The 17,887-nt window shown below is 44.8% G+C and overlaps 2 protein-coding genes, 1 long non-coding RNA gene and 1 pseudogene across 3 annotated transcripts; 2 read left to right on the forward strand and 2 right to left on the reverse strand.

Moving 5' to 3' along the window:
- Window positions 1–1,347: 1,347 nt before the first annotated feature.
- LOC137320284 (uncharacterized) lies at window positions 1,348–9,354 on the forward strand. Its single transcript, XR_010962446.1, has 3 exons — window positions 1,348–1,554; window positions 2,238–2,324; window positions 9,081–9,354. It is a non-coding gene; the product is annotated as an uncharacterized lncRNA (long non-coding RNA).
- An 11-nt stretch (window positions 9,355–9,365) lies between these two features.
- Window positions 9,366–10,877, forward strand: LOC137309114 (uncharacterized; annotated as a pseudogene).
- A 1,021-nt stretch (window positions 10,878–11,898) lies between these two features.
- On the reverse strand, window positions 11,899–12,615 carry LOC137307877 (histone H2A-like). The gene has a single exon (XM_067976939.1). It carries the CDS (start codon window positions 12,457–12,459, stop codon window positions 12,046–12,048), a length of 414 nt encoding a protein of 137 aa, XP_067833040.1. The 5' UTR covers window positions 12,460–12,615; the 3' UTR covers window positions 11,899–12,045.
- Window positions 12,616–12,766: 151 nt separating this feature from the next.
- Window positions 12,767–14,003, reverse strand: LOC137307889 (histone H2B 1/2-like). The gene has a single exon (XM_067976944.1). The coding sequence runs from the start codon at window positions 13,867–13,869 to the stop codon at window positions 13,495–13,497; it is 375 nt and encodes a 124-aa protein (XP_067833045.1). The 5' UTR covers window positions 13,870–14,003; the 3' UTR covers window positions 12,767–13,494.
- Between the last annotated feature and the right edge of the window lie 3,884 nt (window positions 14,004–17,887).

Below are 17,887 nucleotides of genomic sequence, written 5' to 3' on the forward strand. Positions count from 1 at the left end.
ACAGTGTCAGAGAGTTACAGACTGTTTTTGTCAACCTTTCCTTTCAGGACTGGAGACAGATAAACGCACCGTCAGACCGGCTCATTCATAATAGAAGGGACAGTGACCGTCTCACCAACAGCACACAGACACAGAATCAGTCTTTCACTATCTATCAGTGTGTCCATATTACGCTGAGTAACAGTATCTCGTCTTCGTGTACAGACTAGAGAGAGAGAGAGCGAGAGATACAGAAAAACACACAGACAGTGACACAGAGTATCAATCTCACGCTGGCCGTTGACCGTATGACCGTTTAACGCTAAGTAACAGTATCCCACTGTCATGTGCAGCGCTGGAGAGAGATACAGACAGACAGATAGACAGAGACACAAACAGACGGACACAGTATCAGTCTCACAATTCCGATCTGTGTGTCCGATGCACATTCCGTATACAGTATACCACCTTCATGTACATGGATAGAGAGATACAGACAGGCACAGTATCAGCCTTACAATTCCTATCAGTGTGTCTGTATCACGCTCAATAACAGTATCCCACCTTCATATACAGTACAAAGGAGAGCGAGAAACTGACCTGTAATGTCCCGTTTTCGCCCAGTAACAAATGGGAATTATTCCGTTCCAATTGATATTCCACATTGGAGTGACAGAAGATACAGTCTCATCTCTCACTGATATTATTTCAGAGACAGATACGTTATTAATCACACTCTCAGGGACAGTGTCACAGATGTAACCCTGTTTTGCATGTTATACCCGCTGCAATCTTGCAGCTCAGGGCCGTTCGGTATTATTCTCAGTGACCGAGAGTTTCACTCCGATTGAAATAAACTGGGACTGTTGCTGTCAGATATTAATCCTACACGGTCCCAGCAAATACACCGACTCCCACTTTCCTCCCACGTTTCTCCGGGATTAGTTTGAGTAATCCACACTCCAGTTTCGGAGTCACACGTTACTTTATCAGTGAAGGGACCAAGAATGAACAGAGTACATTGGCTCATTTCACAGCCGTCCACTTTATCTGTGAAAGACTCTTTACCATCAAAACATACCGAGAGAAACAGCAGGGATGGAAACATCTGGTTTAATAGTTGGAGATTTTAAAGTCAGTCTGGATTCCAGCGTTAGGCACTGGTGGAATCCCATCTGTTTTCCATTCTGGTGCCTGTTCCTGCTCTGCCTGTAGACCCCATTCCCTCTGACCTTTCCCCCAGACCCACTTCCTTTGCTCAGACTGAAAAATTCCAACTGGGGAAAGTTTCCATCGATTTTTGTATTCAGAATTAAACCTGATATCTGCGCATGCGTCATTCAGCCCTGCACCAGCGCGGATTGTTGGTGAGCAGAAGAGCGCATGCGCGCTCCCCTCCCCCTGCTCGGCCTGTGGGGCCATTCCCTCAGTGAGTGGAAGAAGATGGTTTAAAACAGGCGGGAATGGAGAGATCACGGCCCCGGGGTAAGGGAGCAAACAGCAGCCTCGTTACAGCAGCTCATCGCTCCGGGACCGTGTCCGCAGATGGGCTCAGAGATCGGCATTGAGACCGGGGTAAGTTCAGGGGGAGTCCGGGGGCTGTTTGTAAGAGGCGGAGTGGATCAGGAACTGGTCCCGGAACATGGAGTGAGCGGGGAAGGGAGAGACCATTCTGGGGCTGTGTGTGTACAGGGTGTGTCCAGGGTAAGGGAGACAGAATGGGAAGAACCTGCTATTTAAAATCATTGCTGCTTTCTCTCCCCAAACCAGTAGTGAATGTTCCTGGTTTAGGTCCAGTCTCACCTTGTTTGTTGTTATTGGACAGTGAACAGTGGAAACAGAGCCGGACAGTAAGGATGTGGGGAGTTATACAAAGATCATCTATTGCTGAGAAGTGTGAAGGACACATTTTAAACAGCGGCTGTTTGGTTTCCTTTGAACGGTTAGTCCAATAGGAGTGGGGATTAGAAATCTGACCTGTACAAAGGTCCCTGCCCCATCGGGTAGTCCCATTCATGGACCAGGACAGGGTTGGGTTGTGTCTGGATGTCACTAAATTGTTGTAAAACTGCCCTACACACCTGGTATGCTGAAACTGAGTGCTGCAGCACTGCAGTTGAGTCAAACACTGACACTGTATCGCTGGTTTTCATTTGTGGATATTCAAAATGATCATTAACAGAGATATTAAACTGATCACTTTTGTATTTTCTACATGACCTGTTCTTGAGTTACAAGAGATACTTTTCTTCCTACAGGCAAATACTTGAAGGACCCAGAATAAATGTGATGCTTCCTCCACTCGAGGCACGAGGAACAGTGCAGCCAGCTCCTTCTCACTCACAGTATGTACATTGTCACTCGCAGAGCACAGAGACACAGACAGGTCATCAATTCCACAATCTCAGACAGCAGAAGTAGTCACTCCAATACTGATCCCAAGTACCAAATATGCACAATCAATTCAATGGTCAGAGGCGGAGATCCAGATGATTCCATTTCACCTCAACTCAGTACCACCGACAGGTAGATACATAAATCCCAGTCCAAAATCACACCCACTGTTGCTTGAAATGCACTGCGTCAATCTCAAAATATTGCAGCCTTAGCTACAAACAAAATCGTAGATGGAACTGACACGCGGCACCCGATTGAAAGATACAGCATTAGCCCCAATAATATAACCCGAGATTCAACTTAAATAGCGAGCAGACCTTACACACGTTATGAGTTTAAAAGATGCTGAATTCATCCCAATTCTGTAACCTGAGATACAAATTACATACCAGTTCAAAATTCACGTACAGTATCAGTGAGAGATGCTGAAAGATAGTATAACCTAAGATACAAAATTAGATACCAGTTCAGAAATCACTCATATTATGAAAATGAAAGTTACAATATCTTTTCGATTAGACCCAGAGCAACACATTACATAACTGCAAACATCTCGTACAGTGACACCTGAAAGATACACTATCAGTTCCATTAGTGGAGACTGAACTACACATTACATACCGGTCCAATAATCTCATACAGCATCAGACTGAGCTACAGCATCAATTCCATTCGTGTTCACTGTGATACATAACATCATAGAAAATTTATGGCACAGAAGGAGGCCATTCGGCCCACCATGTCCACTCAGCCCGAAAATGAGTGACCCAGCCTAATTCCACTTTCCAGCATTTGGTCCGTAGCCTTGTAAGTCACAGCACTTCAGGTGAACATCCAGGTACTTTTTAAATGCGATGAGGGTTTCTGCCTCTACCACCCTTTCAGGCAGTGAGTTCCAGACCACCACCACCCTCTGGGTGAAAACAATTCTCCTCAGCTCCCCTCTAATCCTTCTACCAATCACTTTAAATCTATGCCCCCTGGTTATTGACCTCTCTGCTAAGGGAAATAGGTTCTTCCTATCCATTCCATCTCCCCACCTCATAATTTTGTACACCTCAATTGAATCACCCCTCTGTTCCAAAGAGAACAACTGCAGCCTATGCAATCTTTCCATATAGCTAAATTCCTCCAGTCCTGGCAACATCTTCATCAATCTCCTCTGTATCCTGTCTAGTGCAATTACATCCTTCCTGTAATGTGATGACCCGAACTGTCCACAGTACTCAAGCTGTGACATAACTCGTGTTTTATACAGTTCCAGCATAACCTCCCTGCTCTTATATTCTATTGTAAACAATTTTACAACACCAAGTTATAGTCCAGCAATTTTATTTTAAATTCACAAGCTTTCGGAGATTTTCTCCTTCCTCAGGCAAATGTTTCAAGATCTCCTTGAAGCCTACGCATTTATACATATATTCTATATTCTATGCCTCAGCTAATAAAGGAAAGTATTTCATATGCCTTCTTAACCACCTTATCTACCTGTCCTGCTACCTTCAGGGATCTGTGGACATGCACTCCAAGGTCCCTCACTTCCTCTACACCCCTCAGTATCCTCCCATTTTTTGTGTACTCCCTTGCCTTTTTAGCCTTCAACAGGTTTAATACTGGTACAAAAGGCACACAGGTTGTCTCATTAAAACCTACAGCAAGAAATTCTGAAGTGCATCATATTTACAAATTAATTACAAGGTGGAAAACCACTTATACGTTCATATATTAAAGATAGAGTTTCAAACACAAAATTGTAAACTGAGTTCCAATTAAAACTCAGATATGGAATTATTCCTGACTTGTGCACTGTTCCAGAGACTGACAGAAACACAATGAATCCCACACTCACACACAGTACCAGAGACTGACAGATTGAGAATGTATCCCACACTCACACAGCACTAGAGACTGAGAGATGCAGAATCAATCTCACACTCATACACAGTACTGGTGACTGACAGCAATACAATGAATCCCACACTCACACAGAGCACTAGAGGCTGATAGATACAGAACGAGCCCCACACTGACACACAGCAACAGAGACTGACAGAAACAGATTGAATCCCACACTCACACAAAACACCAGAGATTTATAGAAACAGAATGAATTCCACACTCACACACAGTGCCAGAAACAGACAGACGCAGAATGAATCACACACTCACACAGTATGAGAGACTGCATTTATTGATTGAATCCTACACACACACACAATATCAGAGACTGACAGATATTGTAAGAACCTCACACACACACATACTGTTCCAGAGACTGATAGATGCAGAATGACTCCCATCCTCACACGGATCCAGGTACTGACAGATACAGAATGAACCCCACACTCACAGACAGTGCCGAAGACTGACAGATACAGAATGAATTCCACACTGAGATAAAGTACCAGAGACTGACAGATGCAGAATCAATCCCACACTGAGATAAAGTACCAGAGACTGACAGATGCAGAATCAATCCCACACTCACACACAGAACCAGAGACTGACAGATACAGAATCAATCCCACACTCACACACAGAACCAGAGACTGACAGATACAGAATCAATCCCACACTCACACACAGTACCAGAGAGTGACAGATACAGAATCAATCCCACACTCACACACAGTACCAGAGACTGACAGATGCGGAATGAACCCCACACACATACACAGCACTGGAGACTGGCAGATGCAGAATGAATCACACGGTCACTCAGTATGAGAGACTGCATTTATGGATTGAATCCTATGCTCACACACAGTATCAGAGACTGACGGATATAGTGAGAACCTCACACACACATGCAGTACCAGGGGCTGACAGATACAGTATGAATACAACGCTAACAAAGATCCAGAGACTGACAGATACAGAATGAATCTCACACTCACATGATGCGGAATGAAACCCACACACACACACAGCACTGGAGACTGATATGAACACAATGAATCCCATTCTCACCACAGCACCAGGGACTGATAGATGCAGAATGAATCCCACATTCTCACACAGTATGAGATGTTCACAGATGGACAATGAATCCAAAACCCACATACAGTACCAAAGATTCTTAGGTGCAGAATGAATATCACACTCACACAGTACCAGAGGGTGACAGATAAGTATTTAATCCCAAATGCATATACGGTACCAGAGGCTGACAGGTACATAATGATTCCCACACTGACACAGCACCAGCAACTGACAGATACAGATTGAATCCCACACTCACACACAGTACCAGAGACAGACAGATACAGAATGAATCACACACTCACACACAATACCAGAGACAGACAGATACAGATTGAATCCCACACTCACACACAGTACGAGGGACTGACAGATACGGAATGAATCCCACACTCACACACAGTACCAGAGACAGACAGATACAGAATGAATCCCACACTCACACACAGTGCGAGGGACTGACAGATACAGAATGAATCCCACACTCACACACAGTACCAGAGACTGACAGATACAGAATGAATCCCACACTCACACACAGTACCAGAGACTGACAGATACAGAATGAATCCCACACTCACACACAGTACCAGAGACTGACAGATACAGAATGAATCCCACACTCACAGACAGTACGAGGGACTGACAGATACAGAATTAATCTCATTCACACACAATACCAGAGACTGTATATATTTAAATAATCCCACACTCCCTTTAAGTACCAAATACTTACAGTTACAAAATGAATCCCACACTCTGTATAGTGCATTTAGCAACTATTGAAGTAACAATCAATCAGTCAGCTTGTGTTGGAGATTGACCCGTGTAACAGAAATGCAGGCTGAGAGAACGTTGTCTGATTGATGAACTGTAAATATTAAAACAATGAATTCCATATTAAATAATAGCTGGTGGTTGCATTTCAAACATTCCTGGTATTTCTCTGTGCCTCCACTCGGTCTAACGCCACGGTTTGCGGTCAGCCTAAGGGGACATTTTCACTGCCGGCGGATCTTGTGCGGGAGAATCGGAAGAGTCGTGATAGGCCCGAATCTTTTTGATGGACCGGCCAACTTCGAATCTGATTGCTGGGCTTCCCATGTGTATTGCATCATTGATGGGCGGCTCGCCGATTTGTAAGGCCGGCAATTTCAGGCGGCCGGGATTTCCGGCGGGCCCAGCGCTTTTTAAACCGCCCTCTTGTACTTTCCACCGAGACACATTTTTTGGATGGCGATTTTGGGACTTGACCCTGAGGAATGTCAGAACCAAAAGATCTGAGATTCAGTGATGCAGCAGTGGAGGTTTTGGGTGAGGACCCGCAAGGAGGTCTTTTTCCCTCGGATGGAAGGAAGATGCCCAGGTAGACACTACGCCAGGCCAGGTGGTGGCACTCAATGTGAATGCCGGGAGTCAGGTTCTCAGGACAGGAGTGCAGTGTCGCAAGAAGTCCAACGACCTTACTCGGACTGCAAAAGTGAGTATGGTGTCCTGCTACCTCTGGACTGTGACTCCCGCTGCCTGCACTGAGGGACCGCTGCACGATCTGAGGTGCCATCTTTCGGATGAGACATTGAACCCAGCTCCCATCTGCCCTCTCCAATGGATATAAAAGATCCCACAGCACAATTGGAAAATGAACAGTGGAAACATTTTATCCTTATTTACTCTATCAAATCCCCTATCAACACCTCTAGTAAATCTCCTCTTAACCTTCTCTGCTCCAAGAAGAACAATCCCAGCTTCTCTGGTCTCTCCACATAACTGAAGTCCCTCATTCGTGGTACCATTCTTGCAAATTTCCCCTTATCCTTCTCTGCTCTGAGGAGAAGAATTCCAGGTTTCTTGGTTTCTCCACATAACTGAAGTCCCTCATCCCTGGGATCATTCTGGTATATCTGCCGTTGGTCAGTGGTAGCATTCTCACCTCTGAGTCAGAGGGATGTGGTTTCAAATCCCCACTCCATGGACTTGAGCATAAAATCTAGGCTGATGCTCCCATTGCAGCACTGAGGGAGCGCTGGACTGTCGGAGGAGACATCTTTTTGATGAGATGTCAAATCAAGACCCCATCTGCCCTCTCAGGTGGACATAAATGATCCCATCACAGTATTTCAAAGAAGAGCAGGTTTTCCGGCCAATATTTATCTATCAACCAACACCACTAAAACATAGTAGGAGATGGCTAGGTGACAACTGGCTGTGGGGTTTGCTACATAAGAACATAAGAAATAGGAGCAGGAGTAGGCCATGCATTCCCTCGAGCCTGCTCTGCCATTCAATATGATCGTGGCTGATCATCGACCTTAAGTCCACTTTCTCTCCCGATCCCCATATCCCTTGATTCCCCTAGAGTCCAAAAATCTGTCTAAGTCAGTCTTGAATATACTCAACGACTCAGCATTCACAACCCTCTGGTGCAAAGAATTCCAAAGATTCACAACCCTCTTAGTGAAGAAATTCCTCCTCAACTCAGTCCTAAATATCCGACCCCTTATCCCCTAGTTCCCCTCTCTATGTCCCCTTTCAGCATCTACCCTGTCAAGCCCCCTCAGAATCTTATATCTTTCAATGAGATCACCTCTCATTCTTCTAAACTCCAGAGAGTATAGCCCCATTCTACTCAATCGTCCCTCATAGTTCAATCCTCTCATCCCAGGAATCAATCTAGTGAACCTTCATTGTACCACCTCCAATGGAAGTATATAATTCCATAGATAAGGAGACCAAAACTGTACATAGTACTCTTGGTGAGGCCTCACCAAAACCCTGTACAATTGCAGAGCGAATTCCCTACTTTTATACTCCACCCCCCGCCCCCCACCCATTGCAATAAAAGCCAACATGTCATTTACCTTCCTAATTGCTTGCTGTACCTGCATGTTATCATTTTCTTTTTCATGTACAAGGACACCTAAATGCCACTGAACACCAATAGTTACTCACCATTTAAAAATATACTGTTGTTCTATTTTTCCTATCAAAGTGAATAACCTCACATTTCCCATATTATACTCCATCTGCCACCTTCTTGCCCACTCACGTAATCTGTCAAAATTCCTTTGCAGACTCTTTGTGTCCACCTCACAACTTACTTTCGCATGTGGCGATGTATCGTCAGCAAACTTGGACACATGCAATTGGTCCCATCATCTAATCATTAAAATAGATTGGAAATAGCTGAGGCCCAACCACCAATCCCTGTGGCACCCTCCTAGTTACAACCTGCCAACCCGAAAATGACCCGTTTATCCCTACTCTCTGTTTTATATCTGTTTAGCAATCCTTAATCCATGCCAATATATTACCCCTAATCCCATGAGCCCTAATCTTGTGTAACAACCTCTTGTGTGGCACCTTATCCAATGTCTTTAGAAAATCCAAACATACTACATCCACTGGTTCCCCATAATCTACCCTGCTCGTTAGGCCCTCAAAAACCTCTATTAGATTTTCCAACACGATTTCCCTTACGTAAAACCGTGTTGATTCGGCTTAATCATGTTCTGATTTTCTAAGCGCCCTGTTACTACGCCCTTAATAATATATTCGGACGTTACAACAGTTAGAAAGCACTTCATTTACCGTGAAGCACTTTGGGATGTCTTAAGATTGTAAAATGCGTTCGTTCTTCTTTTCTTTATATGGAGCTGCCTCACTCCATCTGCACAATGCCATTACAGCAACTACACATTAACTCATTCCCACTCTTTGTGCAGGACAAGTCTGCACACAAACCACGGAAGAGGACCTGCACTCAAGACCTCACCCAGATGGAGCAGGATGTCCTGGATATCATTGGAATAGCCCGCAGGAGAAGAATGAAGAATGACAAGGCTCGAGGCCAAATACCACAAAATGGAGGCCTATTTCTCTTATCCTCTCTTTCTTTAAGCAATCACATAGGCAGTGTGGCACCCTGGAGCTGTATTGCGCTGCCACTCGCCTGCTACTGCCTAACCGTCCCAGTACTTGATTGTCACTCACACTTTTTTCCAGGTCTATCTCATTACTTGGGCCCTGCTCTGCAAGTGATGGAGGGGGACCACCGTACAGACGATGTTTCGTCACCAAGTCCATCCTTCCAATGCACAGCACAGGAATCAGCATGTGCGGTGGGAGAGATGTTCAGTTCGAAGGATCGACACAGGGTGAATCATTCACCAATAGAGAGCAGGAGCTGGCCATTTAGGAAAGGACAGTGCCGGAGATGGATGACCAAAGGGCCAGTTCAGATTCTAGCTGTGCCGAAGAAGACAAAGATGGAGATTTCAACGGCCCAGCCTTTAAATGGAAGATCTTCCATGTGCATCATCAATTGCTCGAGTCATTGGACAGCCTGTCTGGGAGCTGCCTCACCCTGTCTGAAAGTATGGAAGAGTCCGCTTCCATATTGCTGGGCGTTCTGCCTCAAGGCCTCACCAATGTGCATTCTACCATGGAGCGTGTGGGCAGCACTCCGGACACTGCAATCAGGGCCTCTGTTCAGGAGCCTGTGGCACCAGCACTGGCATCATTGATGGAGGCTCAGACTGCTGCCATTCAGGCCCTGGCCCGTACCATCTCATCCGGCTTGGAAAGGCTGGGGTGATGTATTGATAGGGGCTTCAGTCATGTCTCAGACCTCCTACAATCTGCTCTCCCACAGCTGAGTGACAGCGCCGAGTCACGGCCAGGTGGCAGTGGCACAGCGGGAGTGGCACATGCTGCCCTCTCTCAGCACGACAACACATCTGCTCCGTCCCAACCCCCTCAAACTCCGACTGCTCCAGGGCCAGGAAGCCAGCAAGACCCGACAGCCCAGGTGCCAAGAAGTCGACTAGAGCAGTCTGCCCAGGGGCCAAGAAGCGGCTCGACCAGATTGCCCCGGAGCCAGGAAGCGGCTCGACCAGATTGCTCCGGAGCCAGGAAGCGGCTCGACCAGATTGCTCCGGGGCCAGGAAGTCGACTGAACCAGATTGCCCCGGGGCCAAGAAGCGGCTAGACCAGATTGCCCCGGAGCCAGGAAGTCGACTGAACCAGTCTGCTCCGGGGCCAAGAAGCGGCTCGACCAGTCTGCCTCGAGTTCAAGAAGTCGACGAGACCAGACTGCCCCGGGGCCAGGAAGCGGTTAGACCAGTCTGCCCCGGGGCCAAGAAGTCGCCAAAACAAGGCTGCTCAGGGGCCAGGAAGCCGGCTAGACCAGACTGCCCAGAGGCCAGGACGACGGCTGGACCAGACTGGTCCCAAGGCCAGCAAGCCAGTTTGACCAGACTGCCCCGCGCCAGGAAGCCGTCTAGATCAGACTGGTTTGTTGGCTCGTGGGATTTTTGTAATTGCTCTGATCCGGACTGAACCGATCCTACAGAAACCGAGGGCAGCAGAGGGAGTCGGTGCGACTGGAGAGAGAATGGGGAACTCATTTCTGACCCAGGAACAGGTCAGGGATTGTAAAATAGATGGGACTCCACCAGTGCCTAACGCTGTAATCCAGACTGACTTTACAATCTGTAACTATTAAATCAGATGTTTCCATCCCTGCTGTTTCTCTCGGTATCTTTTGATGATAAAGTGGGCGGCTGTAAAATGAGCCAATGGGTTCTGTTCATTAATGGCACCTTTACTGATAAACTGAACGTGTGACTCCGAAATGGAGAGGGGTGTTCTCAACCCAATCCCGGAGAAACGTTGGGAAGTGGAGTCGGGTGTGTTTACTAGGACAGTGTAGGATTAATATCAGACAGCAACAGTCCCAGATTAATTTAATCAGAGTGAAACACTCAATCACAGATTAAGATCGAACGGTTTTTAGCTGTATGAGCGTAGTGTGATGGACACTGGCCGTTCTACCATTGATGTCCGAGGCACTAACAGTGCATTTAACTAACTCCAGCACTGAGGGTGAGCCTCAATCGGTGGGATGTAAAACCCAGGGTGGATGTAATGCTCACGCGGATCAAATGAAGTTTCAGTTCATTGTCACTCTCCAGCTGTACTCACAGAGACTGTTTCACTGGAACTCGCAATAATAGATCCAAAGGCTGATGATTAAAACCTATATTCCATGAGATATTAAAGCCTGAGAAATCCGTTTAAAGTGTTTGGTTCTTTCACTCAGCGCCAGAATCAGAAGCAGTGGGACACATTAGTGTCACATTCACTGCGGTACTCGGAACTGACACAGGAACAGGCTCAGGGACAGAATAAATCCCTCACTCACATCCAATAACAGACACATTTCACTCACCCTGATTCAGCAATCGCTGAGACAACCAGCTTCTGTTATACAAATCTGGGTAACAGAAGACACACCGAGTGAGTGTTGTCCGATGATGTTACTGTAAATAACACTAACGAAAATGGCCAGAACACAATAGAAAGCATCTTATAGACGATGGTCAAACGTCCCTGGTATTTCTGTATCCCACCCGCCCAGTTCACTGACAATTATGATTATTTTGGCCTCATTTCCTGTAAAAGCTGCAAATTTCAAACTATTGGAGGTTGGCGACATCTAGTGTCAGGAAACGAGTACTGTAACAGACCGATATGGATTAGTCATGTTTAACAAGGTATTTATTGTTCGTTTCGAACTGACGGGAGGCAGTTAGTTCCAGAATTGGAATCAGGTCTTCTGAGTCACAGGGGCATGAAATCGAGACAGGGAGAGTGAAATGTCCAGATCTGAAACATGTCGTCTTATTGTCAAATTGAAGCCCTTTCATAGATACAGTGGGTGGCCCTAAAAAGAGCCTGTGTGTTATCAGATTTTGGTCGCTTTACTTGCTCTTGGAGCTCAGTGCTGGACTTCTTCGGCAGCAGCACGACCTGGATATTCAGCAGCACCCCTCCCAGCAGCTTGTTGAGCTCCTCGTCGTTGCGGACGGCCAGCTGCAGGTGTCTGGGAATGATGCGGGTCTTCTTGTCGCGGGCCGCGTTACCGACCAACTCGAGGATTTCAGCCGTTCGATACTCGAGCACAGCACCCACACATTCAGCATCGTTATCCTTTCGCAGGAGGCTGTGAACACGGCCCACAGAGAACTGCAGTCCGGCCCGGAATGAGCGAGACTTGGCCTTGGCCCGAGCTTTACCGCCGGTTTTTCCTCTTCCAAACATTTGCACAAACACCACGAACACTTTTACAAAGAATGAAAAAAAATCGTCCGCACTCGCCCTTCTTATACCTTCTGGAGGAATACAGTGGGAGCAATTGTGATTGGCCCATCTGTTTTCAATTTCATTGGGCCCTTCGTTCAACCAGAGAGCTGTTGAATTCGCCAATCCATCGACGACAATGAGAAAAGGGCGGAAATACTGGCCCCAATTATCAGACCTGAAACGGTTTTTGAAATCTAAAAAGCCCGCCAATATATTTGTAACACAAGAAGCAGATTTAGTAAATAATGTCGCGTTAATGCAAAGGTTTAAAAATCTCTCTCCTTTTAATCTGTTATTCCACATTTCCTGTCACAACTTTGATACTCTTTCACAACCTGGTTAAAATTCGGCATCATTCTCCCTTTGCTTTCAATCGGGCGGGAATAAAGCCCCAATTAGTAGAGGGTCAGATTCCTGATATATCTTTGTAAAAAAAATAAACACAGATAGTGGATTGATCCCAGTTCACAGGAATTGCTGCGGGTTTTAAGTCGGAGCCGAGACTCCAGGTGTAATAGTCGAACAGAGACAGTCTTTAAACTATTCTGTTCTCGTTATGAACTCACTTTCGGTGTTGCTATATTACACAGGGTTGCGGTTCATAAACTGATATTCCTGAATAATGAACAAACAAACGTGAAAAGGAGAAAGAAATGACTGATGTCTAATCCACCGCCCATAAGGCGGCTCTGAAGGCGCAGATGCGGAGGATGGGCGCAATACGAACGGGAATGAGAGGATCAGGGCCACGTCTTTGTTATTGGGACTCAATTGAACAGCGACACATACATTAAACCAGACAGTGATTATGAGAATCTTCCATATATCAACACCAATGACAAAAGCACGAGGGTTGTAATAAGACAGTTAGTATCAAACTATCTAAAGCAAAATGTTTCCATACAGATATCGATACAGCGTCTTCAGAGAGACTGTGGGTGGCTCTTAAAAGAGCCTTTGTGTTCAGGGTTTTTATCAGTTGATGGTGGAGTTTTACTTGGAGCTGGTGTACTTGGTCACCGCCTTTGTCCCTTCCGACACGGCGTGCTTGGCCAGTTCTCCGGGCAGCAGCAGGCGCACGGCCGTCTGGATCTCCCGGGAACTGATGGTGTGGCGTTTATTATAATGGGCCAGGCGGGAAGCCTCACCCGCGATACGCTCGAAAATATCGTTCACAAAGGAGTTCATGATGCTCATGGCCTTGGAGGAGATGCCGGTGTCGGGGTGAACCTGCTTCATCACTTTGTAGATGTAGATGCCATAACTCTCCTTCCTCGACTTTCTCCGCTTCTTGCCGCCCTTGGCTGGTGCTTTATTCAGGGTTTTCTTGGCGCCCTTCTTGGGAGCTGCTTTCTTGTCCTCAGGCATTTTCCAAACTCAATTTCAGATCCAGAAATGAACCAAATCCGCTCCGAGCTCGGATTAAATAGGCTGACGTCATCGCCCCATGCTAATGAGGGATGGGTGAAGGCAATGATTGTGATTGGACGAGCGCGAGTGACGTCACAATACTGTTTCATTAAACGGTCCGATTGGTTTCTGACGATATCCAATCAGATTTAGTACCTGCCGCCAATCACAAACACGCTCACGCTGCACATTGTCCGGTTTGAGCAATTTGTTCTGAACTGTTGCAGTTCTGCTTCAGGCCAGTAGATGTCCCCAAACCCCGGGACACTGAAGTTTGCAGATGAGGGAGGGACAGAAGAGAAACGAATTCTTCACATGATATTGCACGAGTGGGATTAGAAAAAAATGCGAATGGAGACGAGCTGCAAGTACATTTTGTTAGACCAAGCATTAGTTGTAACATTGTTTAAAATTCTAGTAATTGATTTAGGGTATATAGTCAATACGGAGGAATGTAAGGAATCTTACAACACCCAACTGGGAGCATCCTTTCCTGCCCAGGAGCATGGTACATTGGCGAGACCATGCAGACACTGCGACAACAGATGAACGGACACCGCGCAACAATCACCAGACAGGAGGGTTCCCTCCCAGTCGGGGAACACTTCAGCAGTCAAGGACATTCAGCCACCGATCTTCGGGTAGGCGTTATCCAAGACGGTCTTCGAGACACACGACAACGCAAAATCATCGAGCAGAAATTGATAGCCAAGTTCCACACCCATGAGGACGGCCTCAACCGGGTACTTGGGTTCATGTCACGCTACACGTAACCCCACCAGCAGGAAAAAAAAAGTCATCTGTTTTTAATACAACTGGACATTCTCTCTCTCTCTCAGCCTTTCGGGTCTCTTTCTCTCTTTGTCTGTGTAATCTGACCCATTGTGTAATCAGTATACTGGGATGTACTGTTTTCCGTGGCTAACCTGTCTGAACACCAACGACACATTTGATTGGTGTGATCGTGTCCCAGCGTAATATAAGATATGCGATTTGAGAACCTTTCACTCACTCACCTGACGAAGGAGATAATCTCCGAAAGCTTGTGATTTTCAAATAAAACTGTTGGACTATAACCTGGTGTTGTAAGATTCCTTACATTTGTCCACCCCAGTCCATCACCGGCATCTCCACATCATGAATACTGAGGAAGACTGCGACAAAATAAATTTGCAGGATGGCCGTGTAAATGTCCATTGAATTTTAGTATAGAAAAGTGTGAGGTGGTGCATTTTGCCTTTGATAATATATCTAAGGAGGCCACATACTGCTTGGAAAATAAGAGTCTAAATGGGGTAGAGGAGCAATGTAAACCGTGTCCTGAGAAATCAGAGAGAAATACTGTGCAATGTACAGTAAAATATAATGGAGCAAATTCACAACTATCGAATGAGCAAAACATAAACTTTATTATGAATCAATTGTCTTTATTTTCACTATCAAAATGTGCAAAAATGCGATTGTAAAAGTTGCAGACAGAAACTTTCCTCACATTGCACATTGTCCTGTTTCTGTAACCACGACGGATAATGTGAATTTGTTCCGCTCTTTTACAGTTCTCGCTAACGTCCAGTTGAAGTCAGTCTCTGGTACTGTGTATGAAAGTGGGGTTTATTCTGTATCTGTCAGTCTCTGGTACCATGTCTGAGTTTGGGATTCATCCTGTATCTGTAAGTCTCTGGTGCTGCATCTGAGTGTGGGATTCATTCTGTATCTGCCATTCTCTGCTACTTTATCTCAGTGTGGGATTCATTCTGTAATTAAGTCTCTGAGACAGTGTGAAAGGCTGGATTCATTCTGTATTTTTATTTCAGTTTACAGTATCGTATTTGAAACTGTATCTTTAATATTTTAACGTATATACAGTTTTTCGTCGAGTATTTAATTTGTAAATATGGATACACTTTTCGATTTTCTTTAATCAAACAACGTGTGAGTTTTGGAGTAGTATTACATCTTAATCGCTGAACTCTATTGTGAATGACAGTACCTTTCAATCTGTTCGCGGTGAAATTTTTGGACTGGTTCGCAATATGTAGCTCAGTCTGCACTATTGGAATTGATAATGTATCTATCAGTCTGATACTTAATGAGATTTTTGGAATAATATGTAATGTGTAGCTCACTGTGCTCTAATGGAATTGATACTGTATCTATCAGTCTGACATGGTATGAGATTTTTGGATTGGAATGTGATGTGTAGCTCAGGCTGTGCTAATACTGTATCTTCCATTATGATCATTTATGAGATTTTTGGACTGGTGTGTAACATGTAGCTCAGTCTGTACTAATGGAATTGGTATTGTGTCATTGAGTCTTTTTTCGTATGAGATTGTTGGACTGCTATATAATGTGTGGCTCAGTCTGCACTAATGGAATTGATACTGTATCTCTCAGACTAACATTGTATGAGATATTCGGACTGGTATGTAATGTGTAACACAGTCTGTGCAAATAGAATTGCTACTGTATCTTCCAGTCTGATCATTTATGAGATTTTTGGACTCGTATGAATGGTGTAGCTCAGTCTGTACCAATAGAATTGATACTAAATATTTCAGTATTATACGATATGAATATTTAGGAATGTAAACAATGTGTAGCTCAGTCTGCACTAATGGAATTGATATTGTATCATTCAATCTGATGCCATGAGATTTTTGGACTATTATGTAATGTGTAACACTGTCTGCAGTAATGTGACTGTGAGATTCATTATGTATCTGTCTGACTGTGGTACTGTGTGATTCATTCTGTATCTGTCAGTATGTGGTACTGTGTGTGGGTGTGGGATTCATTCTGTATCTGTCAGTCTCTGGTACTGTGTGTGAGTGTGGGATTCATTCTGTTCCTGTCAGTCTCTGGCACCGTGTGTAAATTTGAGATTTATTCTTTATCTGTCAGTCCCTGGTACTGTGGGTGAGTGAGGGATTAATTCTGTTCCTGTCAGTCCCTGTTGCTGTACGTGAGTGAGACATTCATTCCATATGTATCGATCTTCAATCTCTGATGTATGTGAGTGATATAAATTCTGTATCTGTCAGTCACTGGTACATTGTTTAAGTGTGTGATTCATTCTCAATCTGTCAGTCACAGGTACATTGTGTGAGTGTGGGATTCATTCTGTATCTGTCAGTCACTGGTATATTGTGTGACTGTGGGATTCATTCTGTATCTGTCAGTCACTGGTACATTGTGTGAGTGTGGGATTCATTCTATATGTCAGACTCTGGCACTCTGAGTGGAGAGATTCATTCTTTATCTCTATGTAATTTGTACCTCTGTTTACAGTACGGCATTCAAAACTGTATCTTTAATTCCTTAATGTATGAATAATTTTTCCCTGTGTTTAATTGGTAATGATATACTTGAAAATGTAATGCTGTAGTTTATAATCAGAGAACATGTGCACTTTTGGAGTACTATTAAATCTGTATCTTAGTGAACCCAACTGTCATGACGACATTTTTGAACTTGTATTTGGAGTGTAGCTCAGTCTGCATGAATGGAATACTGCATATTTCAGTCTGAATCTGTATCAGTTTTTTGTAGTAGTATATAATGTGTAGCTCAGTCTGCATTAATGGACTTCATACTGTATCTTTAAATCTGACAGGATGAGATTTTTGGACTGCTACGTAATGTGTAACTCAGCCAGCATTAATGTAGGTGACTGTGAGATTCATTTTGTATCTCTCAGTCTCTGGTACTGCGTTTAAATGTGGGATTCATTCTGTATCTGTCAGACTCTGGTATTGTGTGTGAGCGTGGGATTCATTCTGTATCTTGTCAGTAGTGTGTGTGCGAGTTTGCGATTCATTCTATATAGGCAGTCTCTGACACTGTGAGTGTAGGTTTTTTATGTGTCTGTTCGTCACTAACACTGTATATGGGTGTTGAATTCATTCTATATATGCAGTTTCTCGTACTGTTATTGTGGGATTCATTCTGTATCTGTCAGACTCTTATACTGTAT

This window comes from Heptranchias perlo, chromosome 3 (genome assembly GCF_035084215.1).
Source record: "Heptranchias perlo isolate sHepPer1 chromosome 3, sHepPer1.hap1, whole genome shotgun sequence".
Classification (NCBI taxonomy): domain Eukaryota; kingdom Metazoa; phylum Chordata; class Chondrichthyes; order Hexanchiformes; family Hexanchidae; genus Heptranchias; species Heptranchias perlo.

Coding starts and splice junctions, on each gene's coding strand:
- LOC137307877 (XM_067976939.1), bottom strand. CDS start 12,459: ATGTTTGGAAGAGGAAAAACCGGCGGTAAAGCTCGGGCCAAGGCCAAG.
- LOC137307889 (XM_067976944.1), bottom strand. CDS start 13,869: ATGCCTGAGGACAAGAAAGCAGCTCCCAAGAAGGGCGCCAAGAAAACC.